The 17,189-nt window shown below is 38.5% G+C and overlaps 1 protein-coding gene across 1 annotated transcript in view; it reads right to left on the reverse strand.

Annotated features, from left to right (window-relative positions):
- Window positions 1-2,146: 2,146 nt before the first annotated feature.
- kif18a (kinesin family member 18A) overlaps window positions 2,147-17,189 on the reverse strand; it is a gene marked incomplete at both ends in the record, with an annotated part of 26,418 nt that continues 11,375 nt past the window's right edge. The window contains 9 exons of the mRNA XM_079216943.1: window positions 2,147-2,277; window positions 2,536-2,633; window positions 2,764-2,853; window positions 5,540-5,921; window positions 11,927-11,983; window positions 13,372-13,649; window positions 13,772-13,893; window positions 14,870-15,034; window positions 15,612-15,774. Of these exons, the coding sequence (XP_079073069.1) occupies window positions 2,147-2,277; window positions 2,536-2,633; window positions 2,764-2,853; window positions 5,540-5,921; window positions 11,927-11,983; window positions 13,372-13,649; window positions 13,772-13,893; window positions 14,870-15,034; window positions 15,612-15,774 (1,486 nt within the window). The remainder of the gene's footprint in view (window positions 2,278-2,535; window positions 2,634-2,763; window positions 2,854-5,539; window positions 5,922-11,926; window positions 11,984-13,371; window positions 13,650-13,771; window positions 13,894-14,869; window positions 15,035-15,611; window positions 15,775-17,189) is intronic.

The raw sequence follows: 17,189 nt of genomic DNA on the forward strand, positions 1-17,189 counted from the left end.
TGCAGTTGCTAAGCAACACCCACCTCCAACCTCTCAATCTGTCCCATTGGTCAGCGGGTAAAACGCACAAGGAGCCCCATTGGCTCAGGGAAAGTTAATAAACTTTAGCCAAGACCTGCCTCTCTCTCTCTCTCTCTCTCTCTCTCTCTCTCTCTCTCTCTCACTCTCTCTCTCTCTCACAATGAGGAAATTCTTGTGAATGAGAGCATGAGAGGGTGTCAGTGCTTGCGCAGTACAGTGCTGATATATGCATTGAGCTGCTGAGCTAAAAATAAAGATCACACTGAATGCTGTGCCACTGAAAGTTGCAAGACTGAATTGAAAGTGACAAGTCTAGTTCTCTCCAGACAGAGCAAGGAGGTCCCATCCTCATCAGAGATCCTGGAGGCATTTTTTGACGTTTGTTTTTAGTACAGAATTCTAATAAAAGCTTGTTCCTGGCAATTCTTCACATTTGATCAGGCTAAAAATGCACCACAGGAAAGCCTAAATATATCTTTGAAATACATTTCAAAAGATGTATTTAGCAGTGGTTCCCAACCTTTTTTCCCCACAGCCCTCAGATGAGCTCAAGTATTTTACACTTATTTAAACTGGATATCATTTAACTCTGAATATGATATAGCTTAGAAGTGGATACACATTACATTATTTTTTCTTTCTTACAATTGAATTGAGACATTACAATAGGTTGTTTTCCTTTATTTGTAGTTACGTTACTTTTAGCTAACTAATTTCACTTCTTTTCAGCTTATTTCAATCCTTTATCCATTAGTTTGAGCCGATCGTTTTATTTCAATCCTTGATTACAACCTTTTCCATCAGCTAACTAAACTCTGTTACTCTGAGGCAACTATTTCAAAGATTTATCCAGTACTTTTAACTATCTTGACTTCTCTGCTCGCTTGCCAATTCGTTTTTATGCTCTATCGCAAGACGTGGCTTTATGCGTTACAATAAGCTCAGGTTTGTGGGAGGTGCATGTAGACTTCTGGTTATCGTAGCTTTACACCAATTTGTAATGGTTTGTGAGTACATTTTCCTACATATCAACTGAGCTACTTCTCCATCTTACTATGTGTGCCACAGCGACTTAAGACATTTGTTTATTTCAAGATTGTGAATCTTTTGGACATCGGTGTTTGAATTAGTGGTCTCTTTCCAGACCGAATGTAGAGTCTGTACTGTGTTTAATGGGGAAATACACTCATCATCCTGAGGTCCCATGAGGCCTTGGTGGAGACAAATAGCATATCAATCACTACACTTGAGGTTTACATTTTTACTAAAGGCATCTGAAACGGTTGCTTTTTTAATAGGAAGACAATAAGAAAGTTATCTTTGCGAGTTATGCTGTGAGTCATTCCCAGGTCAGTTCATTTTTTCTTGCCATTGTATTTTTCACCTCCTCTGAGCCTGGCCTACGTCACTTATTTATCGTCGGAACATATTGTAACCCAAACTTTATTGAAAACCCCAGACAGACTCAACATCAATAGCACAAAAAAGCAGATATTATATTTTGGAAAGGGATTTACTGATTGAAAAACAGCCACAGATTCTGTTACAAGCACTTTTATTAGGAAATATCTATAACCCCATGTCACTAACTGTAAAGGATAAAAAATACAGACTGCTCAGTGTGGAGCGGTTTCAGATTCTTTGCAGCCAGTCGTCCATTTAATTTAAGGACACGTACAAACAATCATTTTTAGTAGTAGTAATATTTAAAAATACATAACGTAGGTAAAACACTGAACATCCACACTACATGTTTTCATTCTCACTGTTAGTGTGAAAATGAGTGCTTTAATAAGATACATATATATATATATCTATATATATATATTTTCAAATCTAAAGGAAGGGTTAAAAATTTGAAAAATTGATCTTGAAACAATAATCGATACAGATGTCTATACAATGTTTATTTACAAGTTAAGTAAAATTCCACAGCAGTGCGAGGCTAAATCAAAGACAAAAACTAAATAGTGCAACTTGTATTACATTTTTATTTCTAGTGGAGAAACCTACACAATGGAACACTATTTTAGGTTTTGAGAAAATATTTTGACAAGATGAATACGGTTTGAAGAGGGATGAGAGTGAAAATGTCAAAATGGTGCGATTCAAACACAATGTTGCTTTACATTCGTTTGGCCACTCGTTTTAACTGCTGAGACGTTTTATAAAAGAAGGACTTTGATTTCTGAGGTTCAAGAAGATTCCCTTCAGAAACGCTCCTTACAACTCTTCGAGGCTTGTTCTCCTCTGAACCTGGGCACAGACACCAAAGTAAATAAGGAATAGTAGCAAGAATGAACACTACATATTGTGAAGAAAAACAAAAACTCTTCTCCAAACATAAGAAAACAGAAACAGTTTGGACTTGTGAGAGACACAATATTTCTCGTTGCAACTGACCAGAGTGAAAAAATAATAATCACATTCTGGTATATTCAGATGAAATATTATTTTATATTGTAAAATATCCGGTCAGTTTCTTTTAATTTGTTTTTTTGTGCTGTCACTTACCAGCAAAGCGATGCACTCTGAGTGGTCTGCGGGCGACTGAGGGGTCCTTCTTTATGCGCTTGGGTGCAGAGACACTCTGTGACAACTCTTCTTGGATGCTGGCACAGCGAATAAAATGGACAGGGAAAATAAAAAAAGAGTAAATCAATCACATTAATAACTGGATTTCATCATAATACTCAGAACTGCCTAAGTGAACATAAGATGAAAAAGGCAGAGGCACATTACCAGTTCATTTTACGCTTTCCTTGCGCAGCAGACGTCAAGGCCATGTAGGTCGGGGTGGCTCGTCTCAATTCTTGTAAAGACGACTCTTGTCTACAGAGCAGAGGTTCCCGTTACAATGACATCTTTACATAAGGAACATTTCCCTTTGTATTCAAAATCAAAATAGCTTACAACTTATGTTTCTTGTATTGTATTGCAAAAGCGACGGATATAGAGATCTTAAGTTTTGACATTTGATGCTTTGTTTCAATGCACATGCAGGAGTCTTAAAACCTGGAAATGAGTTTGCATTTTTGCACTTCTGGTTGATATACAATGTTTTTTTTGGGTTATACACCTGAAATATGGTTTGTGGTTAAAACAAGCTTAGTCAATACGTAAATATCCCACTCGTACATTTTTAAGCTTTTACTTGTCTTGAAAAAGGCGGTTACCAAATAAATGAGAATGAATGGAAAACATTTTCTCCCTCTGCTGTCCCTGTCTCCTAAACCTCGCATAAACCCTGCCCAGAGAACTCCCACTCACCCGCCTTGCAGTTCCAGAAATCCCTAATGAATTGTTGCCAGAGCAGAACTAATGCACAAAGTTTCCTAAAGTTGCCTTCATCGTTCAGACAGTTAGCACTGTCCCAACAAATATTTTTACAAAAGGTAATGCTTTTTCTTGCTAGCTAAATGGAATAGTTTCCCTTTGAGATCTGACCTGCCTGTTGCAGGACAGCTCAGTAGCCAGGTGCTAAACAGGTGCTAAGAGCTCTCATAAAGTCTGGATTAGCCCCGATCCTTAGTATGTTCGGAAAAACAACTCCTTGTTGGATAGTATGATTGCGTGGTCGCACAAATGTTGCCAAGCAATTGCCATTTCCTTGATCGAGGTGATGCATTTCGATTTTTAGGTTTGTTAATAACAAATACAATACACAATTAATGTGTTAATGTGGGAGCTCATCAGCTTGAAGCATTATTCACTGACACAAACGCGGTCTGATGCTATGGCTAGAAATGTTTCCTATTCTGTTTGCCCTTTCTTAGCGGACTTAAGCCTCTTGGCCCAGTGTTGCAGTCTGGAAACTTGCTGCTGGTGAGAATTTGTATATTGTTTGCACTCTAGTCTTTGTCTTGTTTTGAATAAGGTTTGGGGAATTTATCACTGAATGGTTTAGTTGCCATTCACACTGAGCGTCTTTGACACAGAATTCTTCAATTGCTATGACACTTTCAGTGGGCAGCCAAGGGAGCATGTTTCATATTGATTTTAAACATTTTATGGTACTGCTCGTTCCCTCTGAACCCATTTTTTATAAAGATTTTTTTCTTAATTAAAGTTTCTGTTTATTGCAACTAACAATTTGATAATTTATGCTTTCAGGGAGTAATGTTCAATTAATAATGTGTGGAACAAAAACTGTCCGGGTTTAAAAAGGCATTAACACTCAGACTTTGAATTATCATGCTTCTTTTTTTAAGTTAAGCCATAAGATAAGCATTGGTGAAATAAGGAGTATTTTTCCATCTGGACCAATTTCTTTAGAAACACCAAGAACAAGAAGTGGGGATGTACCTGATGTTTTAAACTCAACAATAAAGTTGATGAAAGTATTGGGATATTATCATTGTCTTACAAACTGGGTGTCTGTGGCAACATACCCTGAACACATATTATTGTTTTTGCTCCATTACATATGAAATGTTTAAACTATGCACACAATGCTAAAAACTGGAAGCTAATGTATCAGCAAAAAATATCCATAAACTGCTAAAGCACAATCCAGAACAGAAATCTTGAGAACTGCCACTCAAACTTATGTCTCTCATTCTCTTGCCTGGACAAGGACTTTGTAATGAAGCAATAGCCTTTTAGGCTATTGCTTCTGATTGAACTGATTGGCCAATCGATGGCTTGTCCAGACATTACACAATATTAAGATCAACTGTTGATGCATGTCATCCAGGTGATTGGGACTTCAGCCCAGAGAAAAGGATAAGAAGTAAAGAAGAAAAACAGAGAAATATAAAGATATATGTGAGATCAGATTGCAATTAATGTTAGGAACAATAGCTCAGAATTGAGACACAATTAGTGGCATATGTCTTGTGGAAAATGGTTCATTGTAATCATGCTAACAATGCTAACTGGTAAAGTTCTGCTTGAACAAGGGGGGCAGCTAAAAATGCTCCCTGGCTATCACTCCATTGCTGATAAAAGCATGTTCAGATAAATTGTTTGATGAACAGGAGGCAAGAAAGTGTGACAAATGGCTTTGATACATTATGACAGCTGCTGCATATTTCCCTCTGAACTTGATTTATACAAATTAATATCCACAGTTAGATGGTGATGTTCCGTTTTGGTTTCTGCTGTTAGAGCAGTATTTACATTTTTTTGTAAGTTTCTTAGTTCCCATGAAGAGGAGTGTTTCCTACATTTTCTTACGATTTTTGCTGTTTATGGGGAGAGAAGTGAACACTATTGTAGCCATTGTGGAGGGACCACAGGAGTGCAGTAGGCGGTATGTGGGTGTATTGATGCATTCGTTTACGACTTCGTAAATGTGTTAAAAGGCTGGACAATATGGACCTTATGTGAGTCAAGAGAACAGTAGTCCACATTACAAGCCAGCCTGCAAATTGATTTGTTATGTTAATCTAATTGACTTGCAGAAGAGAGAAAATATCTTCTGAAGTCATGTGAAGTGTGTCCAAATAACCATATACACCGTTAAACATCGTCAAATTAAAAGAAAATTTCTGAAAAGATTGGGATATTTTCTCACTTTTTAGAAGGAATTTGGTTCCCCTCATTGGCCTTGGGAGAATGGAGTAGTCGACTGGGATCCGAGAAGTCCATTGACGTTGATGCTCGACAGGGACTACCACGGCTAATTATAATGGTTGCATTACTTGCCGTTTGTTCATCATTCTCCTGAACTTCAAATGTCATGTTGGGATCCATGGCGCCGGCAGAGTTCTGTGGCAGGGCCCTAACAGTTTGTTGTGAAGGTTCTGGTGTGCACTGGAGTGGGAACATGCTCTCCTCAAACACTTGGGCCGTGGCAACGGTCTGGGGGCTTTGCGGTGGCAGTGACGCAGACAAATTTCTCCTGATTGGCATTCTGGGACGTGGTTCCAGTTTCATATCTGTCTGTTTTCCTTTACCTAAAAACAAAACAAAAAATAATTTACAGTTAATAGAAATGAAACAAGCAGCAATACAATGTATTCAACCTAACTGACAATGCAGATTAATTGACGTCCTATGAAAAACGAACAGTCATAAAGTGAGATTTTAAAGAGCAGGGTAAAGACCATGAAAACATCTTTTTACTATTAGTGATGGATCCTACAGAACCACAACATGTTCTGCCAAAGCCAGAACCGTTTTGAGCATTTCACATTAGGGATTTCTTTATTTTTATTTTTTCTGTACTCTTCCCACTGGTTTGAAATAGAAAGGATCATGTCACATATTTTCATGCACCAATCAGGGTTGAGTAATATTTGAATCAAAACCTGATGGAAGTTGTGTTTTTTTTGCTTAAGCCCAGCTCTTCAATCAAACCTGTTCAAACACACCCACACAGTCACTTTGAAGCCGGTCAATTGAGAATTTGACTATTAAAACTTGGTTAAAAGTCTGTTCAAAGTTTTTACAAACTTTAACTTTGTTAGTCAAGAAAATGTATTTTATAGAACAATACTTAATATGTGAGAATTTACAGGGGCTTTAACAAGGACATGTTCATATATAATTAATTATAAGGTTCCTTGTCAAAAAGCAAATACTTGAACATTACTAATGAGAATCAAATCGGACTGAGAACTCTCCAGTAGATTAAAGGGGAATGGCCCAATAATCTGCTGTCCGTATCCCATATTCACTTTCTTTCATAACATATCCGCAAACTAATGTATTCATCCAGTGTTTAAGGGTCCAAACGTTGAGTGTGTTTGCGCTTGCTGGTCAGAATATCACATGATGCGGTAAGGCAGCAACATCACCATGTTACTCTGTGACTAAAATGCTTGCTATGGGAATGACCACCTCTGCAACTGACAGCGTTTCAAGACGTCTTTGCAGATGCCAGTATCTGTAACAAGCCATCTTTGAAGTACATCAATGCATTGTTACAGATAAGGGCTTTGAAAGAGAAAGCAAATCAAACCCCTTTAAAAAGCAAGCATGGCAACACTAAACACACCCCTCCACAAATGATGCTGTACCCCATACTAAATCAGTAATAAGCACTGAAGTGTCAGCCTTCGGCTAAACAGTGCAAATTAAAAAATGTCCCAACAGAGAAATGCAATAAATTGCATCAAAATGTGATCAGTAGTTTTGGAGATATTATGCATGGCACGAGGCATTTAAACATTATTGTGCCCTCCTTACACATATAAACTTTACAATGTCAGAATAGATCTGTGACATGCATTATTATTATCCAAGAAAAGCACTGCATTTTATAAATAGACATGAACTCGAGGATTTTACCTGCCAACACTCTTGGATCTTTTTCAAACTGAGAAAAACATGGTGCTCAAACACACAACTCTGAACTCTTTGAACTCTGCTTTTGAAAGGAGAAAATGTAGGTGCTGCTGCTGTAGCAGGTTTAAAATTAAAAAATGATATGTATTTTTTTGTTCATATATTACAGGGTACTCAGTTTGTTGCTCCCATGACGTTAAAATGTACCAACCCTGTGTACCAACCAGGGAACAATAAAGTTGTGATGAATGTGCCCTAAAGCAGTGTGCTAATATTAGCTAGCAGTTCTGTGACAACCAACTGCATTACTAGGAGTCAACACAGCAAATCTTTTTGGGGTGAAGAGCAGTGTTCCCTCTAAGCTGCACGCGTGCGCGGCTGCGCAAGCCAGTCGAAGTGGCCACGCAATAGATTTTTCAGGCCGCACAAACGATTTTTTTCCCAGGGGTTAAAAATCTTTTTTGTGCCAGTGTTTGAGATAGGAGAGAGCCATCTCCGCAATAGAAGATCTTTGATGTGACGAGTCAGCGTCCTGTTTCTCGACATGCGCTCTCTGTACCTCTGCTAGCGCTCTGCCTCCGTTAGCACCTCCCACTCCCGCTGTCCTCCTCCGGGCGCCAGGAGTGAAGCTCGCCTAGAGCGCCACATGAGCTAGGGCCGGCGCTGTTTAGGCTACTCTTAGCGGGCCCTGCTCCAGCAGTTATAGGCTACGATGGCGAAAAGAAAGGCAGAGCAGGTGCCCCAGAAAAAGAACTGCCTAACGTTCAAACATGAGTGGCTAGATGAAATAGTCCAAACTGACACAGGAGTGGCGTGATCTGCAAATTCTGCTCGGAGGCAAAAGCGAAAGGAGAGTTCGTTTCTCTTTTGGTTAACTTGTTTTTCAGATGCTGTTCTTCAGAGACATGTGTCTTCCATAGGCCTGCAGACAAGATGAGCCACATAGGCCTATCTCCCTCAATGACATGTTTTGTAGCCTAGTTTGTTGCAAACCACTCCAGTTATTAAATTGTTTATATAGGCTATAAATAGATTTTTCTTTCAATGAAGTTCCACTTAAATGTTGTACCTGCTGAGAAATGACTAAACACCTTTGATACTTTTATTTTTTTATTTATTTATATATATAGTGCTGAAAAAAATTAGAGGGAACATTGGTGAAGAGTATTTTTTGCCTTAAATATTGCACTTAATTTTTTGTTCTTCGATATTGTGAGAATTAAAAATAAAAAGTAAAAAAGGACAAGACCTCCCCAGAGTTGGCGCCAGTGTGCCGTTACCCCCATACAACATCAAATGTCTCGTCACTCCAACTTCTGTACTCAATTGTCCCCCATAAAATCAAAGGCATGATCAATGCTGTTAGCAGGCTTACTTTTTTTCTCATTAAAATTGTATAAGCCGTATTAGCATGTATTTTGTAAGTTAGCCAAGTTATGAAGATGCATTGCAAAGTGGTACTTTTTTGTTATTTGAGAAAGCTAGCGAGGCGCCTGGCTAGTTGCTGTTCAAAAAGACTTATTGATTTGCTTTAGCCAACTGTGGACGTCAACTACACATACTGTAGCTAGATAACAGTCGAGCACTGACAGACAGACAACTCTTGCAGATAGTGAACAATATTTGGAATCCACTGGCCAATAGCATAGTGATTGGTTGACTTTGCCTTAATTTGTGGTAATTATTGCAAGAAAGCCGATTCCCAACAGGACTGATGTTTGTTATTCAAAGCTAGTTTGAACTGCTAGCACAGTTAAATACCTTCAGATCAATGTTGAAATCCAAATACATGTTTAGCCCCAATGATAATGAACCATGTGGTATGTTCAGCATTACTAATCTCAAACACTAAAACAGGATTACCAAATGATATATAGCAATATGTATTCAAATACCGAATAATATGCAAAATTGTATCCAGTAACTTCCCCTCCCACATTGTCTAGCTTCATTCAACGACAGCCACAAAAGCTTGCACAAGTTGCAGAGCAGAATGAGGTTAAATCCCGGTGTATGCATCACATTATGCTCATGGCATTTCCTGCTGGCGTGTAGTGGGGGTTAGGGAGGGGACTAAAAAGGAAAAATGCCAGCACATAGAGGAAGTGAGAGCACTGAATGCAAAGGTGAATGACTGACTGAGACATTACCTTATATATCAAAATGCAATATTTAGCAAATGTGAGTCAGACCTCAGACAGCACACCGAGTGAGGAGATGATGACAAATAGCCCTTTTCTGTGGCAGAGGAGTTGTCCCTAGCAGTAAATGGCAGCAGAGTTCCTTCAATCACATATTTTTGGCTTGTAGGGGATTAATACATGCATGAGTTGCTATTTCGGGTGGAGGCTGCGCTGAATTAGGGTCGCCTGGTTGCTGCTGCATGTTTTTTATAGTGCGCCTTTTCTGGTTGGTGGAGCAGGGGAGTTTACGTCTGTTGACGTTTTTTCCTGCCCTGCTGTGGATCTGCATTTTCATGAATGAAGCTCAAGAGGAATAGGGAGGGCTAGATGCTAGGCAGACAGAGAAAACATTTCAGGGTAGGAGCGAAAGAAAGGCAGAATGGAGGAAAAATCCAGACTAACAGATGTTTGAAGCAAAAGGGACAGCAAAAATCTAAGGAGGAAAAATAGATAAGAGAAGTGAGAGGTAGAGGATTGAATGAGAGTATAAAAATAACAGCATAAAGGAGGCAGTGGGAGGTAGCTGAATGAAACATCACAAAGCTATTAATAAATGTATGTGTGGACACGTTTTAAATCAACACGGAATTGTGTTCCTTCAAAGTGATTACTTTTGTGTGCTTTGCTATTATTAAGCAGTGCACAAAGAGTTAATGCTCTTTCAAAACCTCAACCCTCTCTAAAACCAGTGAGATTTGATTGGCTTTGCAAACTGCAGGGTGGAGCTATTTCTCATAACATGCTGCAGTGACTACCATTAAGAGCTGAGGAAGCAGTAAGGGACTGCCAAACAGCATCAGGCTAAGATCAGAGAGGTTTGTCCGAATGCTATGTAAAAGCATTAATCATCAAAACATCCGTGTTATTTCAGATGTATATAATTTAGAGTTTTGTCAATATTTGACCAAATAGAATAGCTGATAATGCTGCACAACATGTATGAAGCTGAACCTATTGTACATATGCGTGTGTATATACTACATTCATGCACGAGTGGTAGCTTTGAAATTAAGATGGACATGGTGCTGTGTGAGCCAAAGAATAGAAGAACAGAGGTATGATTTTATCAGGGAGGTGAAACAGTAGACATATGATCTAAATTATGGGAACATTGTGATGCAAAACACTTTTTAAATGCTAAATAAATTACAATGATGGTACTTTATAGTAATTAATTATTATAAAGCCTAAATAAGACATGGTTTGCATGTATGTTGAGTTAAAATAGGACAAATGCCTAGATAATTCCTCATTTCTAAAGGTGCTGCTGTATGTAGGATGTAGATATTATTGACATAATGTCAACATACATCTTTTTGTGTCTGGTATATTGAGCTATATTACTGTTTAGCTGTGTCAACTATTGTTGAAGGTACATTGTAATAGTTACTATTACATATACATGAGGAAGGTTGCAGATTATATCATTTTCATGCACTCAATACATTTTGTTGTTAATAATAGGTATTATTTAAGTATCATTATATTAGTGGAAAGTCAAAAGTATTAACTATTGTTTCTCAAATACCAAATGCACCCAATGCTTTATTTTGGCTACGCCAAATGTCAAGTTTGGCCATAAAGTTTTTTTTGCTAAAATATTAAAGCTTACAATAGTGATACAATTACAGTGTGTGGCGGTGTTGGCACATGTGGAAAGACGACGATAGATGCATTGGCAAAGAAAATTAGAATGAATAACCAAATGGGGAGAAAAACAACTATAAAACCACTGGCTTGACTTCGAGAGAAGGGTCAGACAGACAGGCGATACAGACTTTTTTCATAATAACTTGCAAGGAGATTTAATAGCAGTGGTGACAAACTCCCAGGTGCTTTCATGTTTCATTTCCATTCACAGACCTCTGGTCATCTGGCAGGAGTATTTTCTTTAAAAGTTAAATTTCCCACAATAGGTTTCAATGAAATGTAGACCACCTGCGGTAAATATCATTACAGCCAATTTGAACTGCAATATTTCACAAAGGTTTTTGTGTTACATTTCCCCAAAGGTTCCATGTGTACAGTTTTCCCTCTATAAAACGGGTTGTGAGTATTCACATCGTTTTATTATTCATGTTTTGGCCAAGACAGAATGTCTGCAGCACAGCTGTAAATCAAATTATATTACATGTCTGAGTTTTATTGTTTATTTTACTACTCCCAACAAGTACTTTTACTTCAACTGCTAAAAACATGTTCAGCAAATAAAAAGCAACACGGCAAAGTGGAAATTTAGGCTAACCCCAGACAATTGAACATTTATATCGCACATTAAAAACACAACTTTATGGCATGTTTGTTCTGCTTTAATAAAATGTAGCATCATCTCTCAAAGTGTGTTTGGGCAAGTGTGATGGATTGAGTGAAAACTGACAAGGAGAGAAGTGAATGATTGAGGGGGAGGGGGGATTACCAGGCATGCAGGGGTTTTAGATTAATGACTACAGTATGTTAGCATGACGGGGGAGAGAGGAGAGTAGATTTACCTTTGTGTGATGGAGCAGCATTGCACATTGATGTTCTTTTTGTACGGCCCTCTGCGCCTGAGAATAAAAAAAAAAACACTTACATTGTTTTTAAATGTCTGAAAAGTGTTCGCTTACTTTTTTTTTTTGGATTGGAGTAATAAAGTCAGTTAAAAGAATTCCCTAAAAATATTTATGAAATGTTGCTTTCTGAAAAAGGTGAAACGCTTTCCAACACTTAACAAAAAATGAGCTATGATTACACACATGTCATTGTGTTTCCTGCCAATATTGAATTAGCTAAACAAATTGTGATAATAAAAAAATCTTGAAAGATTCAATCTACAATGCTCAAGAAAAAAAAATCTCACACAAAAGCCCAAGCATGATGCACAGTGCAATGTGGCCCAGATGTGAAGTCAGAAGAAATAGTTGTCATTTATAATAAATTGCCCAAAGATCAACTCAACCTGGAGTGTTTGGAGTCTTAACATGTTTTAATCTTTCAAACTTTAATCCATGATCCACAGGAGGCTGCAGCTAATATCTTTATTCAGGAGTTGTAATTATTTGTTCTACTGACAATACGTTTAATTGGAATTCCACAAAAACAGTTTCAAAGAAGTACTGAATGTGACACAATTTGAAACGAGCCAGCAGTGGAACTGAGGGACAGGTGCAGAGTTGAATGCCTCACAAATTATAGACATTATCATAGTAATTGAGTATTGTTAGCCAGCTTTTGTCCATTTTTCTACTGTCTGTCTAATATGTCAGGTGGGCCTGGTGCCGCAGCTAATAGGTCATACTGCGATGTCAGTTAAAAAAGGGATTGTGTTATCTGGGCCTCATTGAACTACCTTAGAGGACACCTGACTGATATGTTTAACACTTTCTTACATCTATGTGTCACATGTGTTTCTAATCTTAAATTTGAGGTCTGCCACATTTCAGAATCATCAAATGAAAACATCTATCTAAATCATAGCACTCACACAGTTTTTTTCCCCATTGTAGATATGCCAAAAACGTTTTGCTACAATTATATAACTATTGTCTTAAAGAAAAGCAGCCTGTGCTCAATGGGATACTAATCATGTGTGTTTGGAGTTTCAGCCACTTCAATTGTAACCTGCATGTGCCATCATGGGACATGAGACTGTGGGGTAGGACGGCGTTCAAAGCTATTGACACAAACTAACTGGGAGCAGCCTATTTAAAATACTAGGAGAATGTTAAAGTAATTTTCAAGGACAATTTGACTTTTTCTGTAATTTGAGGCAATCCCCAATTACTGCAACTGTTTTTTCAAGCATTTTGCGGTCATATGGTCAGGTCTTTATGTATTTATAAAAGGCAAAAATATCATCTTCCCAGTCAGGCTATATGGCAGTACATTTTAAGACTGAAAGAATTTGCAGAATGCATCAAGGAAATTGCCAAATGATAAGAGTACGATGACTTACTGCACGGGCTACTCTGGTGGTAGAGCAGATGTGAGAAAGAGAGGACAGGTGCCAACTCGCTGCGGTCCACCTCATTCGTCTCCTGCGACCCCTCTTCCTTCCCTACACCTTTCAGCTGCTGCCCCACCCCTTCCTGGTCAGCCCAGACCACGCCTCTCTCCCTCAACACAAGGTGCTCTAGTTCATGGTTCTCCATCTCGTCTGCGGCTGTGACCTGCCCAGCCCCTTGCAACGTAGAGTAGTGCCGACTATAAGCTGGCAACAAGATGTTTACCATCCTGAAAATCAATAGAAAAATATTATTGAGACATTTCTTCCCGGAAAAAAAACACGAGTGACAGTGAGATGAAGTGCGGTATCTTCGGCTGCACTGAATCAGTTTTTAAAAAAGTCAACCTACTTCTGCATACGCTTGTTCTCCTGATCCTGCAGTGCAGTCAGCTCGACCATCTGCTTGATATGTTGTTTGAGGTCATTAACCTGCAGCTCCAGTCTGTGGCAATGTAGGCTCTTATCCAAAACCTGAACAACACAGATAAATTAGTTCAGAGAGCATAAATGATGAGACAATAAGCATTCTAACATAACAGCCTATTGAATTAGCACTCTGGTGGGCAGAATTAAAAGAAACAATAGGTGGTTAGGGGTCAGGACACTAGAGAAAAGATGCAAAGTTCTGTTTTCACCCATGTCTTATCAGAAAAGCTATCTGCTCAGGTTAAGGGAGAGGAAGGGGAAAAAAAAAAAAAAAAAAAGAACTCTGACGTAAAGAAACTACGAAACAACAGCAGAGAGAACATTTGACCGGTAGGTGCGTCATAGTTCTGGGTCAGTTCCTGGAAGAAAGGATAAAGAAGAAAACAATAAAATGGGCATGGTTTGAGGTAACTGGCTGCTGTGTGAGGGATGAATAATGGGTATTGATTTATTCTCTTCAGTGATCCACGAGTGAGTCGGAGAAATAAAATGAGCAAGGTTCTAATTACTAGGAGAACAGATGGGAAGAAAACAAAGACAGTCACGACACCAGTAGAGACACAGCCTACCTTCCAAAATAAACAAACAAAAAACACCAAGCAATGAGTTTTGAAGGCTGTAACCCACATTGTGAAGTTTTTCTCTCGTTTGTCTTCTGACGATATATATTACATCCTGTTCGCAAGTTATGTCATTTTAGTAACTACTTTAAATCACTGTTTACCTTTACCGATCCAATATTCAAAGTCTGACAAGAATTCATGCACTCCATCACCATTATCAGTGTCAAGTGCTGTTTGAATTCATATAAACATGTCTAGAAGCACTGTGGTTACACACATTATAATCAAATATATATATTACACATAACAATGAAGCAATTATATTTGTTTTAAAACATTAGATAAACATAACAAATGTGATATGCAAATACTGAAGACACAACAAAACACATATTTGCCAGTCAATCACTCAGCTGTTTTTCAGCACCGATAAATGTGAGTCAATTAGTTCTACTTACCTCTGAGGTTTGATCATTTGACTTCAGCAGCTTAATATCATTCTCGACACGATGAAGCAAGCCATCATTGTCCAGGAAACGTGTTTCTGTCTCATTCAAACGTTTGTGAATGTGTTGATGCCGAGTGCGTAAACTGGCAATCTTCCGCTCATGTCTACAAGTTGCCTATTAAAAGCGACAAGAACAAAAATCATTTAGGTGACATCATGAATCGTCCATTGTTTGCGCAAGCATTAGTATACCACACTATTAACTATGTGGTCGAAATAACAATAATTATAGAGGCTAACAACAATGTGTCACCAAGCTCCAGTCAAGTTATAATGATGAATCTAAAAATATTCAGCATTTGTTGTTCATTGTTTGAGAAGTTAATGTGAATCAATTCCATGTAACCTACAACTATTGTAACTTTAAAAAATAATGCAGACCGATGATTCACTACGACTCTCTGGTAAAAGCCCCCACAGTTTAGTTTGTATTGGATGAGAGTGAACAATTCTGCAAAGTTTGTCACTAATAATTCCCTTTTTATACTTTCAATGGCAATTACAGCTGGGCCTAACACTGGGACTAAATGGCAAAGAGGAGCCAGGAGCTGCGGAGCAGTGACCCTGTCTTGTAGTGGTGTAAATGATAGGCCAAGACAACTATAGAGAACAAAGAAGTGAACTGATGACTCAGCAGCTGATTTTCTGCGGGGATGATGGACTCTGTGGATAGCAGCGTAAGCGTCAGCTACCTTCTCAGTCTTTTCTTTGGCACAGAAACACTGGACCTGCAGGTTGTCCTCCTCAGTGTACCGCTGGCGCAGCTCGTTCTCCTTCAGTTGTCTCTCCAGATCCAGCTGTTCTTTCCTGATTTGGGCCCGGCCCGAGAAGATTTGCTGCAGGGCTTCTGATACCCTAGAGAGAGAGAGGGGGAGAGAGGGAGAGAGAGAGGGAGAGAGAGAGAGAGAGAGAGAGAGAGAGAGAGCGCGAGTGTGATGTTCAATTGCAAAAATCTTTGCCTTAAAAAGGGCGGCATTAGAAAATTTGAAAGTAACAAAAGTGATAGTCAAACTTTATAAAAATGGTCTAAATGGTCTTCTAGTCCCCAGCTTCCTTGCAATTAAAGAAACATGTGATATATGTAAACAGAACTGGAATCGAGTTGAAGCTCTAGATAATATGAAAAGGTTAAACGCATCATAATTAATTGCGGAGAATACCTGTATCACATACACTGTATATGTAAACATATTTGTGATTGATATTGTCAACATTGATAAATTGGCCTGTAAAATAGATAAATAGTTCCACATATATAGTATGGAATTGGAATTGATTACAATAGCCTTGATAACCTCTGTCTTTGTGCAACTGTAAGGCTCAGTTTTTGCTGGTACTGTCAGGGTTTGGCCATGTTTTAGGTTGGAGTATTGTTTTTAACTGTATTATATTAAAATGTGTTTTTTTTGTCCACTCTGATTCAACTACAGGGGACAGAATATTAGAAACACCTTTTAGTATAATGCAATCCAATGAAAAATCGTCATCATCACAGGGATTCAAGCCAGATGTGATTAAAAGCTGGTGTGCAACATGTATAGGGCAAATTGATATTAATTGCTGTGCCAGATCTCTTCCAAACCACTTGTTCAGAGTATTTAACACACTAAAGGCCATGAGATATTTAATTGTTTTATCAACACAATACAACCAGTTCAAATACAGTAATACAGCTAATAATGATAATGTAAAAATGTACCAATGGCTGATGCAGGTATTCTCCACTATTAATTAATGATGATGTTAACCTTTTCATATAATCTAGAGCTTCAACTAGATGCCAGTTCTGGTCGGACTGAGCCAGAAAGATATTCTTAGCTGTATGATGTATATATGTATTCTTGGAACAGAGTTGCAGTGGTATCACGATTGGATGCAAGTGGCTGTCTGGTTGAGTTAAAGCAGTAGGAGAGACAGGAGGCGTGCAGGTAAATAAGACTGGAGAGCTGTCGCTGAAATGTGACTGCACTCTTCAATGTAACTCCAGTGACGTAGGAGACGTCGTGGCCTTGCTAGACTGCTGAATTTTTAATAGCGTGAGAAGCGTGCAGCCTGTATTCAGAGCCTCTCACTGTGCGAGTTGTGAATTTTGAGGCCAGTGAATGAAATGTGTGGGAATGAGACTCATTCAGCTTTTCCATGTCCCCCGCCTCCGCCCCAAATACCCCAACAGATGCCACTGTGTGACTTAAAAATTAAATTGATTGGATGTGGTTAATCTGATTGAAGTAAAATAAATCAATGTCTGTATATTATTTGAATACAAAGAA

The sequence above is a fragment of the Taurulus bubalis genome (assembly GCF_910589615.1).
Source record: "Taurulus bubalis genome assembly, chromosome: 4".
In the NCBI taxonomy this organism is placed as follows: domain Eukaryota; kingdom Metazoa; phylum Chordata; class Actinopteri; order Perciformes; family Cottidae; genus Taurulus; species Taurulus bubalis.